The sequence below is a fragment of the Nyctibius grandis genome, chromosome Z, assembly GCF_013368605.1.
Source record: "Nyctibius grandis isolate bNycGra1 chromosome Z, bNycGra1.pri, whole genome shotgun sequence".
In the NCBI taxonomy this organism is placed as follows: Eukaryota; Metazoa; Chordata; class Aves; order Nyctibiiformes; family Nyctibiidae; genus Nyctibius; species Nyctibius grandis.
The window spans coordinates 95,679,042-95,695,537 of record NC_090695.1 but is presented as its reverse complement, the minus strand read 5'-3'; the positions used below and the strand labels follow the sequence as shown (position 1 = coordinate 95,695,537).

Genomic DNA, 16,496 nt, shown 5'->3' with positions numbered 1-16,496 from the left:
TTGCTGTGGCTGTCCAGAAAAGGCACTGTGAAAACTTCAAACTGCATCCCTTACTCCAGTCAGTGCAACAATCCAAAGCGTGTCCCACCTTCAACCTCACCCAGAGGGTAGCTGCAGCCAGCTGGTTATTTTGCAGCATATATACGTTTTCCCAAAAGTGCTCCAAGTTTGCAGCCCCCAGGCAGAAGGGGATGTGCAGCCCCTTCCCGAGAGGTCAGCACACACTGGCTGATGGCACTTGCCTTTCAACGTAACACTGGAAAACTGTGAATATCTGCCAAGGCCAGGTCTGGAATCTGCCCTGGCTGGGTCCTGCTCGTCGTTCTCTCCTTTGACATTTTAATTTTAAGATCTGATGTGAACAGCCCGGTGAATTGGACCTTTTCAAGTCCCCAAGACAAACAATGACAACACAGTATAATGCAGGTATGGGATTGGGGCTTCAAAGATTTGCCAGGACTCTCCTTGCTACAGCAGGGAAACGAAGGTCTGCAGTGACTGGGCAACATTTGGCAAGGCAAAGGGAAACCCTTACCTCTGACTCCGACATTTCTAAGGGCTTCTCGTTCAGGCCCAAGCCTTCGGTCAGCACAGCTCCGTTGTACTTGTTGCAGATATCCTCATCAGAGTAATGCAGCCCCCCTGGGCTTGGGCGAGGAGGAGACCTAGGAAATGTAAAGGGTGAGTGAGTGGGATGTTGTCATTTCTCTGAAATGACACAATTAAATCATGCTTAGAAGCCAAAATCACAGCCTGGGGCAGTGACTTAGGCATTAAAGTCCTCCCTAGATCCCCCAGACAACAGTCTCTCCCCTTTGCCTATTAAACAGTTGCTTGAAGCTAGCTAAAAAGCCACCTCTGACAGCATGGTGTTCCCAGCTTCTTACCTGGTTCCATTCTTCTTTGAGAAGGTGCTCTTGATGTTCAGGTGTCTGCTGTTGAGCTCCAGAGCTGTGAAGCCTCCGTTATCCAGGGTGACTGACTCATCCACATTAGAGATGGTTTTACCTGGAGCCAGTCAATGAAAGATTCAGCTGAAACAAAGCCACTTTTCCCCCAAATACAACTGTTAAAAGCTAACTTTTCCTTCTTTGTGTTTTATGACATCCTTAATTATTTGAAAATCTCTTTACCTTTCTTACTGGCAAGTGAGAACAATCAGAGTGAAGGAGAGGAACTTATCAGGAGTGTGAATAGGCAGAAGGAGCCAAAAGAGGGGAAAGAAGGAGTCATGGATGGATGCATTTCATTCAGAGGTTAAGTATTGGTTAAGTATCTAAAATAACACAGATGAACTGTGCTCCAAAAGTGCTTATTCTTGTCTTTTGACTATAAATAGAAACCAAGTGACTAATTCAGGTGGCCACTGAAGATGTCCTAAATCAGGTGCTGCGAATCCCATACATGCTGACTGAAGCAAAGCAAGAAAAAATAAAACTAGGAAAGGCAGAAAAAGAAGAAAAGGAGGGAAAAAAAAGGGAGGAAAGAAAGCAAGAGAAAGGGTAAGTGGATAGCAAATGGTAAAAAGATGTCAGAGCTGTAATGAGGATAAGAAATATATGTGAGAAATCACTGGGCAGTGTAAGGCAGGGAAAAGGACAGGGGACTGGCAGAAGAGGGGAAAATACAGCAAAGTATATTATTTCTTGAGATCAAATATAGCAAGAGCTTACTCTCTCCCATGTTCATTCTTTGTAATCCCAAAGGTGTGAGCTCAGCTCATGTCCCCAGGAGAAGGACCGGTTGCATATTGCCACTTTGCAGCAGACAGGTACTTCATCCTCGACTTCAATTTCAGTGCTACACTAAGACTCAGTGTGAACACTGATACCTGACAGTACAGGTCAGACCTGTCTTTTCATGTCTGTCCCCCAAACACAGAGCAAAACTAAGAAGATGAGAGATTTCCTATGAGCTGTGCATACAAATATGTAGTAGTATTAACTTGGTAAAATGCCACGGTATTCATACATCTTATATCTCATGGGACTGAAATCTGATTTTCTAACACTTGTTAGAAGTGAATTATAAAGAAAGAAAAGATCTTTCTTCACTTTGGGACTGAATTACTAAATACTGCCTGGAAGACTCCATTACATTAATCCCTACGAATGGGTAGCGCGAAGACCCGTCCACCCGATCCTACTCATTAATGTGCCTTTTTTGGCACCTCCTGGCATCAGAGCAATTTCTTCCTGGAGGTGGAGGAGGCTATCAGAGAAATACAGATGTGAACAAGCCTTCCAGGACTTTATCATGTAAGAAGAAGAAAAGGTAAAAACAATATTCAGAGCTCAAGAACTAGACGTTTTGAAAGGGGACTATTTTAACATTCTAGAACGTTTCAGAAAGGAGACTGGTAAAAATCATAATTGAAGGAAAATTCAAAGCTTGATGCTCATTATGTATTAAAGTCTAACAGGTCCAGCTAACCAAGACACTTCCCAGCTGCTTGGCCCCCAGCCCAGCAACTGCACCTTGGCTTAAGGAATGAATGTGAGATACAGGTCACTATTTAATATAAAGGAGTTGTGGTATAGTCCTCACACATACAGATCTAGAATATTTGTACTAGGTACAGCCACGGAAAAGCAGAATCTTTCTCCTTCTCCCCATCTATCAGGGAATGATGACAAAGCTAAATGAAGTTTCAGCTCATTCCTTTTTTGTGGTCTTCTGCCAAGTATTTGACCCAGACTTCTTGGCTTTTGCTACAGTCCCTGGGACTTCCAAATGCTGTCCTATCCAAGCCCATGGCTGGTCAGCATCCAAAACCTGATACGAGATCAGGCACTCTGTCTAGTATGGCTACGCCCAGTATGGCTATGGGCAAAAGCCATTTGTACCAAACCAGACAGCAAGAAGATCTGGGTATTCTGCCAAACAAAATGCCTATAAAGAGAGCCCATGCTCATGAAATCAGGGGTTCAAGGGAAGACATTTCTAATTCCCACAGCTCTTGACAGTGCGTGCACAGCACGGAGGCGATGTCTTACCTGTGTTGCAGTTCTTGTACTTTTTGCTCTGGCCATGCAGGACCAATGCAAATACCACCAGGAGGATGAGGATCAGACTTGAGAGAGCCATCACCAGCAGAAACCACCACTCCTCATAGAAAGGGGCTTCTATTTGTGCTGAAAGAGCAAAAACCAAATCACAATTCCTCTTTATGCTCCTTCAAAATTTTCTCTTCTTCCCCACAGTGAACAATGCATCTATAATAGTGTTCAGGAGAAGGAGGTGTTCAAAGGAGGTAACACAGTCTACTCTTGCAGTCAGACTTTCAAGGGGCTCGCTGACACTTCTAAGATGGCAAAGAGGACAGGAGCATACCATGGCTCCAACATCTCTGCAAGCATCTTTCACACAGCCAAAGCAGTGCGTCAGAATCCCTTGGCTAAGAAGAAGTTATCATCAAGTGAAGAGAGAGAGGTTTCTTCCCACAGCTGCGCACACCTACATTTCTTGACTACTGCGGTATGCTTAGTACTCCCTGGGTCAAAGGAACCACTAATATATCTGTCATGGCCCACGATTATTCCACTTTTTAAGAAGCTTGCCTCACCAAAGTGCTGCTCAGTGGCTCTTTCAAAAATACAGCTAGTGCCAGGGAACAAAGTACACTTGGTTCAGTGTCTTTCAGTACCTCCATTAACTCCAGCTTCCAACATTCACTGCCACTCTATATCGTTTCCCCATCTTAGCCAAGCCTGATGTGCAGCACACGGGTATCAATTCAGTTGCCTAGATTTTGTGCGATTTCAAATCATTTCACCCCATTTGACCTCAATTGGAGACACAAAATGATACTAACTTTCCCTTTCTAGAGTTATCTTGCCAGTCGTGGCTTAAAGTAATAAGTATTGTTATTTTCTTGCGATGATATTCTCTTTGTCAGCATCCCTCAGCTTTGTGAAAAAATGCTGCCGCTGGAGCACAAGCCAGCAGTTGTATATAATCTCCCTGTAGTCCATAAGGCAGAAGAACACCTGGTAGGAATGGATGATGCCAGGAGACCAACTTCAACCAAACCCCTCGCTATCACTGAACCCATGCACTCTATTTCCCTGACCATCTTGAGCCCTGGATCTAAAGACAAGTTTGTTGTAAACCTGATGATATGAGCTCAAATTTGTTCCAGATCACTGGGTATTCTGCAGCAGTGAAAAGTAGCCATGATATTTCTTTGCTAGAAGTCCAGTCCAGGCCAATAAAGTCCTAAAGGCAAACGGCAGAAGCCATGCTGGGCTGAGCAGATTCAGTGCAATTTATACCTCCCTGTGCTAGCTGAAGTGGCCAGCCTAAAAGGCTTTATACTTTTATGACTGTAAATCTCAACGGAAACCTCTTACTTTCATGCAGCAATTTAAGATGAACACTGAAGCATCAAAAGGAGGTGAATTAAATAGTTCTGTTCAAGTGGAGAACTTACAAACAAGCAGTTTATTTATAAAAAAACGTCACAAGGACCTGCATGCCCAGCTTCAGAGGAATAATGTCTTCCAGGAAAGGAAAGACTGACATGATTACTGACCCTTTACATTGTGTTATAGTCTCTGTGAAACCACAGACAGGAGAAACACTGTCTCTTGGTGTTTGAAGTGGGTTGTCTATGCCCTTGTCCTGAAGGAGAAAAGCAAGGGTAGCACTCACACTGAAATCCACAGACAGCTCTCACAGGCTAAGTGGTTCATTGTGTAAGGACAAACCCAGCCAGGACGGCGATAGCAGCATTTAGGACTCTTGCCTGCTGGGTAACTGCTGTATGGTGTTTACGCTTTTCACCGGAGAAGCAAAGAGATAAAAGCCACTCCAGATACTGGAGCACTGCCAGGTTCTCAGGACTCTCCAGAATTTTGAATCACAAAGCCGCTTTATCAGGTTCTTTTATTCCTCTCGTCTGTCTTTGCTGACACAGCAAGGATGAAACCTATTGCTCACAAGCAACCTGGAGTACAGCTGTCTCTGCAAGGGTAAGGGGGGACCTGAGCAAAGCTTTCATGAGGGCAAGCTCTCCCACTTCACAACAGGCCATGGAACTCCAGCTGCCCAGACATGGCAAGCTGAGCGGAATTTGCTTTTCAAAGTACTGAAGTTCCTTCAGAAAACCAGACTGTTGGATTGCTCAAAGGGATTTTGGAGGCATGTTTAGGCCATAGGCCCTGTTTACTGGGAATAAGCAAAAGAGAGCAGGGAGGGTGGGAAGAGCCCAAGAGCATCACCAACGAGCTGTTGTGATGAAGGGGCACTGGAGGCATCACACCGTGCTGGAAGTGCCAGCGCAGAGGATATCAGGAATAATTTTGTGAAACTACACTTTTATATTTTTGAGAGCTAAATACAAATAGCACAGAAAATGTTTCTCAGAGAACCCTGGGAATAAAAAGAAGGAAGCAGAGTAAACAAAACAACAGACTAGGAGAGGAAAGGAGAAAAAGCAAATGAATTGTGAACTGTGTAAATTAGTCTTAGGGCAAAAGATCTTACATATAAACACTCATGAAATTCCTGAGAAGGTTCTTTGTCAAACTTAAAAATGGCACATGCGCATTTTTCCTCTTGAGAGTAAAGCATACTGTAATAACAAGCCATGATTCACTACTATGTTACTCTGGTTTTATCCCAAAACAAGTGAAAATGAGCTGCCCTTGATTATTTGTTGCAACTAGAAAACCTGTTTGTTTTTTTTTTTTTTTTCCCCTCATCCTCCCTCCCCCAACCCCAAGAAATTCCATTGGAAAAGATATTTTTAAAAATCCATGATTACCTGATACTGCCACAGAAGGAACGCTTGGTTCTCCATAGCCGAATTCATTGACAGCCACCACCCGAAATTCATAGGTCACACCCTGTTTGAGTCTGTCCAGGCCGACCGTGTAGGAGGTGGCACTGCGAGGGATGTCCTTCACAAACATATCCCACAGCCCTTCATCTAGGAAAGCAGCAAGGAGAGAAATGGCATGAAGTGTGCGACTTGGCACTTCCTTCTGTTGATTGAAAAAAATTGTCCTTGTGTGTTTCAACCACAGGCAGTGGCCATGCTTACCTGAAGGCTGCTCAGTGATACACACAGATGTCAGAATGCCCTGCAGGACCCCATCGGTAAAGACATTTATTCACAATGGGGGTCTTATAACAGCCCAGATGGAAGAGATCTCCTCTAAAACCTGCAGCAGCACCCACAGTGACCTGAGCTGGCCAGAGCAGCTGCCAGCCATCTGGGTCCATCCTCATGAGGTAAGGTCACCGCATCAGCCTGATTGTTATTTGACAGAGCAAACCCAAAGCAACCTGCCACATTAACGAGCCCTCAGCGCACAGGTTTTGCCCACTTCTTACACTCCAAAACCGACTTCGCTATCAAAGTGCGTAGGCTGGGCTTTGCAAACTAATGTAAGATTCAGGTCTTGGCAGGAAGTACTGTGGCCTTGTATGAACTGGTGCCTGGTGGACTGGTGTCACTGGAGTGCTGCTTGCTTCACAACATCAGTAGTGATATGTGCATTTGCTGGCCTGCAGCATGGCACAGCCCGCAGAGTGAGACAGCCGGTACTGCACCTCTGTGCCGTGCATTTTTAAACAGGAATGAGTTTTTGTTTGTATTATAAACCTCTCAAAGTTGCTAGAAACACAACACCATTCTGACGAGAGTGTTTCAGTAGGGTAATTTCGGTTCTCAGCAGCCACACTGACATTGATTCTGATGCGCATCCTGACCAGGCACAGTTCTGGCCACTGATCCATACCCGTAATCTTATATTCACTTGACTACAATGGAAAGAACTTTCAACAAGATGGATGCTGTTACCAGTAAGAACAAAGCCAACTATAATTAAAAATGTCAGTCAATAATTTTGAGTGCAGGAATCAAACACTCATCTAACCGGACTGCTTTTCAGTAACAACTGGTGACCAGCACTTTTGCTGACAAAATGGAGTTACTGTCTACGCACGGGGCCAAACTCAGCTAGCTCAAGCCACCGTAGCTCTTATAGATCTGACCTCACATGTATCCCGTTGAGCTTTTACTTTTAGTTATCAAAGCTGTTCGAGCAATGTCTATTTTTCTCTGCATGTCCCCCAGCAACGGGAACGCGATGATAACCTCTGCATAGACACGACTCCAGCGCAGGAGCTGCCTGCTTTGAAAGAAAGTCTTCTGCACTGTGAGATTTGAGCATCAGCATGACTTCTGTAGCTTGAGGTGTTATCAAGGTAACAATAAAGCAGAAGCCAGCAGCACTGCCCTCAGTGACTTGTTCCGCTGCTGCAATGTAGGGCAGGAATCTGTTCTCAGTTGCTTTGCGTTTACCTGAGTGTAAACTAATTGGAGTCACCGCAGCGATTCCAGAATTGTGCTGCTCTAATAGAGCAAAATTTGGCCCTTAGCCTACTTCTGTGCAACAGGGAACAGCAGCAAAGATAGATTGATTAACACTGCAGGTGCATTTCCATGTGAACGTTTTAACTTTAGCATCAGTAAATATTGGCTCAGTAATTTGTACTGTGCTGCACGTCCAGCAGCACACACAATGACTAACAACCCCCAAACTACATCTTTTCTGATCATGAGGATTGGCAGTCTCAGTGGGTGCAAAAAGCAGGCTGAACTGTTATTGTTCCAGCTACATTTGAGAAATACCAAAGAACAATAAAAATAGGTAATTTTTCTGTCATGCTTAAAATTCAGACCAATACATTATTCACCAGCATGATCAGAGTATAATGAAGTTATCATAATGTACCATTGTTATGTATTAGTTGGATATTACAATGGCTATAAAACAAGAGATAAAATATTGACTTCCCTTTTACAGGGCAATATAAAGCTAGATTATTTCTATCACGTAAACTTACAATGTAATAAAAAGGGAGCTTGGGACTTAGTTTCTCTGAAGAGGGTGGAGTGTGGGATGCATTTTCAAAGTTATTGTTGCAAACACCAATACTAGGAAGATGCATCTCAGACTGTAAAATATCACCATAATTGCTAGAATTGCCTGAGCTTGCATAAACACATTTGTAAACAGCAATAAGAGAATTTGAGCCCATTGTGAATTGTCTGAAAAGCAATTTGTTTGCTGTGAAAGCCACTTAAATGAGGGAAGAAAAGGCAACAATAAAAATAAATGTTCAACACTCATTGCAACAAACACAACTGTTCACACATGCACTTTCTCACTCATTTTCTCAAACCTTTCAGGGTGCACAGTGCCGAATATCCAACAGACCAAGAAGTGTAAATTTAACCACTCTGTAAAGCTTGCAGTAAATTGGGAAAACCACCCTTGAGAAGTCAACGTTGTGTTTCCACCTCTCTGTCTCCTTGGCTACGGTGGCGATGGTGTGGGCTGGCAAAGGCTGCTGGTGGATGTTTCTTCAGAGGGATTCCCGTCTCATAGGGACTCAGAGATGCTCCAGCTGGTAGCCACATCTTCTCTGGCTTACCCTCCTTTCATTCATTGAAAGGATCTTTGCCCAAACTACTTTTTCTGGGGTAAGAAACAGGCCTTGGCCAAGAGAGGACCCAGCGTGTGATCCTTGGGATCCCAGATTGGTGCTGATGCAGCTACAGTGGTCAGAAGTCTGCATGGTGGCAGCCTGGAAAAGGGGACATCCTTACATCTCCCCCACCGCTGACCCCATCTCTATGCACAGGATAGTCTGTGGCTTCCCAAGCCCCGGCCAACAATATTTTTAATTCCAGAGCCTCAATTAATTTCTCTTATCTCCATCCGGAATACTCAGGCCCCTCTTTGCAGACAAAGATCGCAATCAGATATATCCAAACTAAGAAAGCATTTTATTTTAGTGGTAAACTTTGAGATTAAATATTGAACACACTTGTGGATTCATTCACTCCATCTCTTCCCCCAGCCCTCAAACTAGGTTTGCTCTAAATGTTAGAAGTTCAGCTGAAAGAGAATTCATTAGAAGGTCACTTGTGATAGCAAAGATTGGCCTTTAAGTTCAGTAGGAAATCATTAGTACACTGTACACAGTATTTTCCAGTCAGTTTACGGAGGAAAGATGCACATGCCATGGCTGGGATATCAACTGGGTATTAACTCATGGAAACCACCAAGAAAAGCAAAGTTTGCAACACGGGACCCCCACAAAGAGGTGCAAGGCTCAGCCAGCCCCAGCCAACGTCCTGAGAGAGGCAGCACAGCTGGCAGTGGGGATACACTTGCACTGCTCACCAGTGCTTTTCCTTCAGTAACATCTGCCCCTTTCTTCAGGTCACACTGCCTTTCACTGGGCACTCAGCCTCCTAAAAAAGGCCTAAATGTGTGATGGAAAAGGGAGGGCTCCTCAAAAACCTACATTTTTCTTTACTTCTTGTTTCTACCAACGCTTCATCAGACCCTGCCCCAGCCTTATTTCCTGCTGATGTGAGATTTGATCTTTATCTCCCAGCCTTGGCTCCTCCATCCAATTTGGGAGTGAGGCACACGCATGGGGAGATGACCTGAATTACAGGGGAAGGTGAAACCACCTCCCACCTAACACGATGTCCAACCTGTCCTGGCCGTCCTCCCAGCCAGGCGCCAGCGAGGAGCAGCGCTGCAGGTTGCAGCCGTACGCAGCACCCACAGGCCAGCCCAGCTTCACAGGCAATTAATCGGGGTCTCCACGCTGAATAAAACTGTCAGTCAGTAACGAAGGCTCTGCTAACTGAAGCCACTAACAAACAACTGCCGTGCTGCAGCTGGGGAGATGGAAAGCTGTCAGTTATTCAGGTCTTAAACACCAGCCTTCCCCTCTTGGAGTAAGAGGAGAGCTGTGCTGTAAAACTTCCTCCTAATTACACATTAGGAGGTTTATGAGGGAAGAAGCAGCCAAGAGTTAAGGACTGGCTGAACACAGGTAGTGTTCCTCCTACAGAGGACAAAATTAAAGTGTGGATGTATTTGTCAGAGGCAAAGGGCTGGATTATCATGCAAACCAGCGAAAGGACAAGAATGGGAAGTGAAGGCTGACAAACTGTCAGCCTCGGCACGTCGTCTGCGAGCAGAGGCGAACCAAAGGCCCCATGGCAGATGCCGGCAATGCAGCTGCACCCTTCACTTTGAATTTACTGACTGTTGCTGGGTTGTGCCCATGTTTGACACTGCACTCCCCCATTTGTTTAAAAATAAATAGAAAAGGAAGAAAACATAAAAACATTACTCAAGACACCAGAAAGGATACTAAAGTGAGACCTGCCCTCAGGGTGTGGGAAGCAAAAACCAGCCTTTCTGGGAAGGACAAACCTCACTCCAAGTAGACGGGTTCTTCCCCAAAACGTCTGCTGCCTTCATGGAACTGATCATCTCGGGGAGCAAAAGAAAACACTTTCCTGACTTGTCTGTCTCCTAAGCTCCTGATTTGTGGCTGATCTGAGGTTTGCTGGCCTGTTCATGCCAGCCAGGGTGCTAGAAATATTATTATTGGAAACATGTTAAGACGTAATTCTCTCCCACTGGGCTGAAGTCATCCCCTGCTTGGGAAAAGCAAACAAAGTCCAAAATGCATGATGGGGAGAGGAAACAGAAGAGAAAATCGCTATCGGTTTGTCCTGGGTCAGAGGCTTTCCTGAGGTGCCACAACCATGAAGCAGATTGATCGAGCGCCTACGCGGCCACCCTGCAGCTGAAGATGATGGCAGCACGCCAATACATGCATGAAGGTCTCATGCTGGCAGTTATGTATCCACGTGCACTCCCGGCAGCGTGGATCCCCAGGATGTTATGCAGAAACACCTCCTTTGTTGAGAGGGGATAACTGGGAAGGCAAGTCTGAGACTGCCTGGTACCTTACAGGCTGCATGCCCACTGTTAAAGCACAGCAGAGAGAGAGGAGCATTAGATGTGGCATGGGGTTGGGAAAAGAGGGGTGAAACCAGCTTCTCCATGCCCACTGGCAGCACTGGGAACCTTAACATCGTTGTGCCATTTCTGTCTTTTCCTCTGTACGTAAAAACTGAGGACATGATCTAATACCCATTCCTTTGCCAGGCTAGTTGATGTCTAGGGAGCGCTTACAATGGCAGTGACAGAGGCTGCTTAATTGCATTTCTTGTAATGCACAAGGAGCTAAACTGGAATCCATTTCTCTAGGGACCGAGAAGTTGAAGGAAAAGAAAAACTCTTCTGTTTCTGTAATGCCGTCCTCTAGCACAGATCACTCTAGAAAAAATATTGGTTTGCCTGCTCCATCCCCATGTCTGAGTATATTCAAAATGCAGAGGAGGTAGTCAGCCTGGTCACCTTCCATAAATCCGTGAGAGAAACGGGGAGATCAAATGAACAATCTCAGCTGCCTGCTGCCACCATTGCTAAACCCAGCAGGGCAGCCAGAGCCCTGGGAGACACAGCAGGGCATGAAAAAATTCAAAGGGAAGTGACAAAAGGGGGTAGGGTTTGTCATTTCTGACAGAAAGCCACCCTCCCACTCTGATGGAAGAGTCTTGGCAGGGAGCTACAAGCAGGGAAAATTAGATGATACAGCATTTAACGTTTGGGGTAATGAGGCCTATAATAGATGACACTTGAGATGTGAAACACTAAGGTAGTGGTATTGCATTTAAATATTGGCAACAAGCTAAAGCTTTTCATCTGTCTGTTCAATGCCCCTTTTTTGATCTCGGAAGGACAAATATCTTTTCCTTCCTTGATTTTATGTGAAGGGCACAAGTCAACTGCTCTCCTCTTGGACAACAACTCCTTAAAAACAAAGGTTGCTCCAATCCATGCTCTGCTACCCGTATAAATCAACATGCAGAAGCAAATTCTTAGAATGATATTAAAACAGAAGCTGCTCTGAATGACCAGCCCTGACAGGAGAAATTAGTTCACTGCTTTTGTTAAGCTCGTAATTCAGATTTCAAACTCCTCTGTGCAGAAATGAAAAAGAAAAGCAGCACAGAAAGGAAGCTGATGCTTGGGTGAAATAAGCAAACGTTCCAATTAGTCTGTCTTCGCCCCTGGATCACATTTCATGCTTCCTACAGCTGCAACCAGAACGAAGGATGAAAATCCAGCATACAAATGCCTAGTTCATTTACTACAGCAGCATGAATAGGATTAAAATAATCTGAAGAGGAATTAAATGCCTCAACAGTCAGGTTGCAAGAGCAGGAGAATAAGACCTCTTCTGTGTGTTTCCAGGATCAGTAGAGCGGGGCCAACAGAAGTGACCCAGGGTTAATGCAGCTCAGACCTGCCTTGGAGAGACTATTTTCTTCCTATTCAAGAAGAGTGGGCCACAAATCCTAGATTCTTAGCCACGAACTGTAGAATGTTCATTCACATCCAACAGTGAGACAAGCCCAGGACATTAGATGAGTTTGCAATGTCACCACTCATACAAGTTGAGCTTCCAGCTTGCAGACAATCTGTACATGGGCTGCAGGTTTCCCTCTAAAATACTCTTACTCAGGAAACCCTGTTTGGGGAAACATAAGCTGATAAACGAACTTCAATGAACAGTTTCAGTTTAACTTGCTATCTAAACAATGCTGTTCAAATAAGATAGGGTGTTTTCTACCTATGAAGAAATAAGGGCAGAAATCAATAAGCTGATGTAAGGGAAACAGCAGCACAGCAGTGTCATGCCTCTAATTAAAAACGTCCTGATAGCCCTGGGAAACTCTGGTGCTTTGAGAAGGGAAACATTTTCCTTGACTTTGTTTTGAAAATGATTGTCAAGTTAAATGACAGAAAGAAAGAACAAATTTTAGGGTCACAGCAGAGCCTCACTACAGAAGCAGGTATAGAAATCTGCATTTCCAGTGATGACCACAGAAATGCAGGCAATAATTTTGTTACTGGGCTGGTTAAACATAATTAAAATCATTGGTTTTAAATGCAACCTTACATTCAAGACACATACAAGAAACAGGATCCTTTATGTAGTCAGATAAACATTCATTTAATCAATATATAATCAAGCAACGTGCAAACACCTAGAAGTGAAAAAGGAAAGAACAAGCAGCCAACATGGATATGTCAAGTATAAATCATGTCCAATTTCCTTCTGTGACAGGGTAGCAGACCTTGTCAATAGAGGAGAAAGAGCAGACATCTACCCTGACTTCAGCAAAGCTTTTGACATCGTGACATTCAAACACGGCCTATGTGAAACAAGTATCTGGTAGATGCATCACCGGCTGGAAAACTGTACTCGGCAAATGGTTATCAACATTCAGTGTCAGAGTGGAGGGAAATTATCAAGTCAGATTACACAGGGGTCTGGCAGCATTCACTGTTTTTTTGTAATGACTTGGTTACCAGAAAGTGTGCGCTTATTGAATTTGCAAGGGGTAGCAAGCTGGGAGAAGCTGCAAACAGTCTTCAGCATATGCCTACATTTAAAATGACCTTGTCCAACTGAGGAAATACTCTGGAAAAAGTAGAAAGCAGCTTCAGTAAGATGCAAATCCCAGAAGCAAAGGAGCGCTGAGAAAGCACCAAGAAAACTGTGGTGATGAGGGGATTCCTTTGCCCACCCCCCATGCCCTCCCTGCAGAACAAATGGGGAAAGTGATGTGTACGTGGTGCTGAAGTCCTGGCCCTGTTATTAACAGAAAAACAGTAATCAGCTGCCATGTTCTGTTGCAAAAGAGGACACATTTCTATCCGTGATCCTCAAAACACAGCTTGCAAGTTCTTACTGGTCCTTGCGCATGAAAGATGCTGTAAGAATTTAAGTGGGTTTTAATTATTAACTATATTACCTCATCAGTTGGATGATTTACCAGTGATGTAGCACAGTGAAAGCCAGAGCACCCAGGGCAATTTTCTGTGACTATTCCTAAATAGGAGAAAACCTGCTAAACCACATAATGAACCAGCAATCGTTTAAGACTGGCTGGCGATAGCGTTCTCTCACAAAATCCCATTACATTACTGGGACAACAAACCACCTTTCCACTGTGGGATGGCTTTCAGCGTGGACCGAAGGAAGCAAACACATGACATTAAGCTCTCTGTGTTTCCCATGGCTCACCTGAGGGTCGTGCCTCTATAATGTAGCCAGTTGTGGGTTTTTGTCCTGAATCTCCCTCAGTCCATTGTAGCGTCAGCCCAGAAGCAGATTTTGTCACCAGAATTTCCTGAGGGGAGCCAGGAGACCCTGAAGGATGAAACGATAAGAGCAAGTGATGGTGGTACAACAGACAGACTGCAGTATTCTTCACTACTACTACTGATATAGGGGGAAAAAAAAAATCTAGAAGTATTGGTCAACATATAGGCAACATAAACCAGCTCAATGGGCTACTGACCTAATTTTTTTGCTAGTTCTCATACCAGCAGTTACATATCAATGGCTGGGGTTTACAGGTACCTGTGTTAAGAAGGAAAGAGAAAAACAACCCTAATTTTAACCATTAGCATATCTGCAGTGTTTGCACATTGCCACTGCTATTTCTGACTTCAGAGGTGAAAGCAGCCTCTGAGTTTCAGGGAGAGGTTTGTGGAGACAGCCACCTGCCCATTCGCTTGGGAAGATGCCACGGCCACGTTAGAGAGGATTCCTGCTTTACACTGTCTGTGGTGGGCATGAGAGTTAAACTGTGAATCCACAGCGCTGCTGTCCCAGATGATGTCTATGGAGGGTACCATGATAAAATGAAAGCTTGCTGGCACCCAGAAGGGTGGAATTGCCAGACCTGGCTCTGATGAAAGGAGCAAATATTTCCCTGAGCTGGAAAAGAAGCAAAAATCAGAAATGTGATCATTGCATTGATGTTCTGTGATTTACTGAACAGGCTTATACTATTGGAGGGCTTTTGCCTTGTTAGATTATCTGTTTATCCAAATCACTGATGAAATAAGAAAACCAACTCTTTTGGTACAGACGTTGAACCAAGTGGGGAATGCTGACGTTCAGCCTGCTGCTCCTCTTGACACACCAGGAAATCCGCAGACCTCTCCCACTGCATAAGCCAAAGTGTCAGGAGAGAGTAATTGTAAATTCTTTCTGGTTTTACATCCAGGAACCTCTGCTGGTTTCGGCAGAGTCATTCCAGTTCTGACTCCACTGCAGAGCAGTACAGTCAGAATTATGCACCACCCTGCCAGGCTGCAGCTTTGAAATCCCTGGCTAGCCTATTTGTGTTATGATTTATTCACACTGCTTTGTTTATTCACATCAAATTTCTAGATTTCAGGAAAAAAGGAAACATGTTTTTCACGGGCAGTTGCGAAACCCACTGAATCATGTCCTGAGCTCTTGTGACTCAACTTCTCCTTGGCTTGGAAATTCATGTTAAGCCCCGAGTGCACTATTCCCCGCTGTCGGACCATGTTTGTATAACTGATCTAGCTTGCGACACGGTTTTATGGCTCCACTTACCTTCTGCTGGCCCAGCTGTAACGTTGGCTTGCAGTTCAGGTCCATAGGCGATGGTTCGGGCTTGCACTCTGAATAAATAGGTCATGCCCTTGGTGAGATCTCGGACCTTCAACCAGCGTTGCCAGTTCCCTTTAATGTCCACAGTCACCACCTTACTCACCCCTGGAACAGCCAGACAGATAAAAAAAGATAAGAGGAGGTTGCAATGCAAAAAAAAGAAATCAAGTGGAGCTTATTACATCTAGATGGTAAGTAAAATTATCTAACAGTTTGCTAAGAAAGTATTTCTTACAATTAGCAGGAGTTTAAGTAGTGATAATAGCCAATTTTCGGCACTGATAAGTATAATTAGAGTTTAAGCTTGATAAGTGGGTACTGACAAGAAAAAAACCTTACAACACAACTGGGAAATTACCAAGAGACTATATGCAACTTCACTAATTATTCTGGGAAGAAAGGAGGAGGTAAACGAAGAGGACTGCATGTTGCAGATTGCTTCCTAAGCAAGCGTTTCTCCACTGCTCCTTTGCCAAGTAACCCGCAACATTGCCTGGAGGAGGAAACAAGGGCCAGGTTCTTTCATCTTGTCCTGTCATTTCCACCATTACCAAGTAAACGTGGAACGAAGGATGTGTATCTCACAGGTAACTTGTGGGTGTAAATGTCACTGCAACAGGGGATGCAATCAAAGCACTACTAGCTCGGACAAGACTGAAGTAATGACTTGTGTTTCACTCTTCTCGCTCTCTAAAAATTTTTCTGACATGGATGAATTAAGATCAATGCTGTTTCCTTCATAAGGGTTCACAGATAGTTTTATGTTTACGTTCTCAATGCTGCATAAAGGGCAGAGTGGCAATGAGTACTTTGAAAACAAAAAAACCTCCTAGTTTCCATTGAAATTTTCTAAAAGTAAGTCAATGGAAAGAATTTGACTTATAAAACATTTTACAGAACAGAAAGTTCAAATTTACAGAATCCTTTCGGCATTTTTCTGGTTCTGTACATGTACGTAACACATTTCAAACCAAGATGATAGGAAGTAGGAGACTGTTTTTCCCACTAGAGAAGGCTGCTTGCTAGTTTATTGTTCCAGAAAAAGGCAGAAGGAAGATGTTTTTCAATCCAGATGCTTATTTTATGCAAATCAAGAT

At 44.1% G+C, this 16,496-nt stretch overlaps 1 protein-coding gene across 1 annotated transcript in view; it reads right to left on the bottom strand.

The window, feature by feature from the left end:
* Positions 1–16,496, bottom strand: part of SDK1 (sidekick cell adhesion molecule 1) — a 394,034-nt gene that overhangs the window by 12,396 nt on the left and 365,142 nt on the right. The window contains exons 38-43 of the mRNA XM_068422403.1: positions 15,343–15,504; positions 13,993–14,118; positions 5,768–5,932; positions 2,997–3,134; positions 888–1,008; positions 536–665 (exon numbers count right to left, since the gene is read on the bottom strand). Coding sequence (XP_068278504.1) covers positions 536–665; positions 888–1,008; positions 2,997–3,134; positions 5,768–5,932; positions 13,993–14,118; positions 15,343–15,504 — 842 coding nt within the window. The remainder of the gene's footprint in view (positions 1–535; positions 666–887; positions 1,009–2,996; positions 3,135–5,767; positions 5,933–13,992; positions 14,119–15,342; positions 15,505–16,496) is intronic.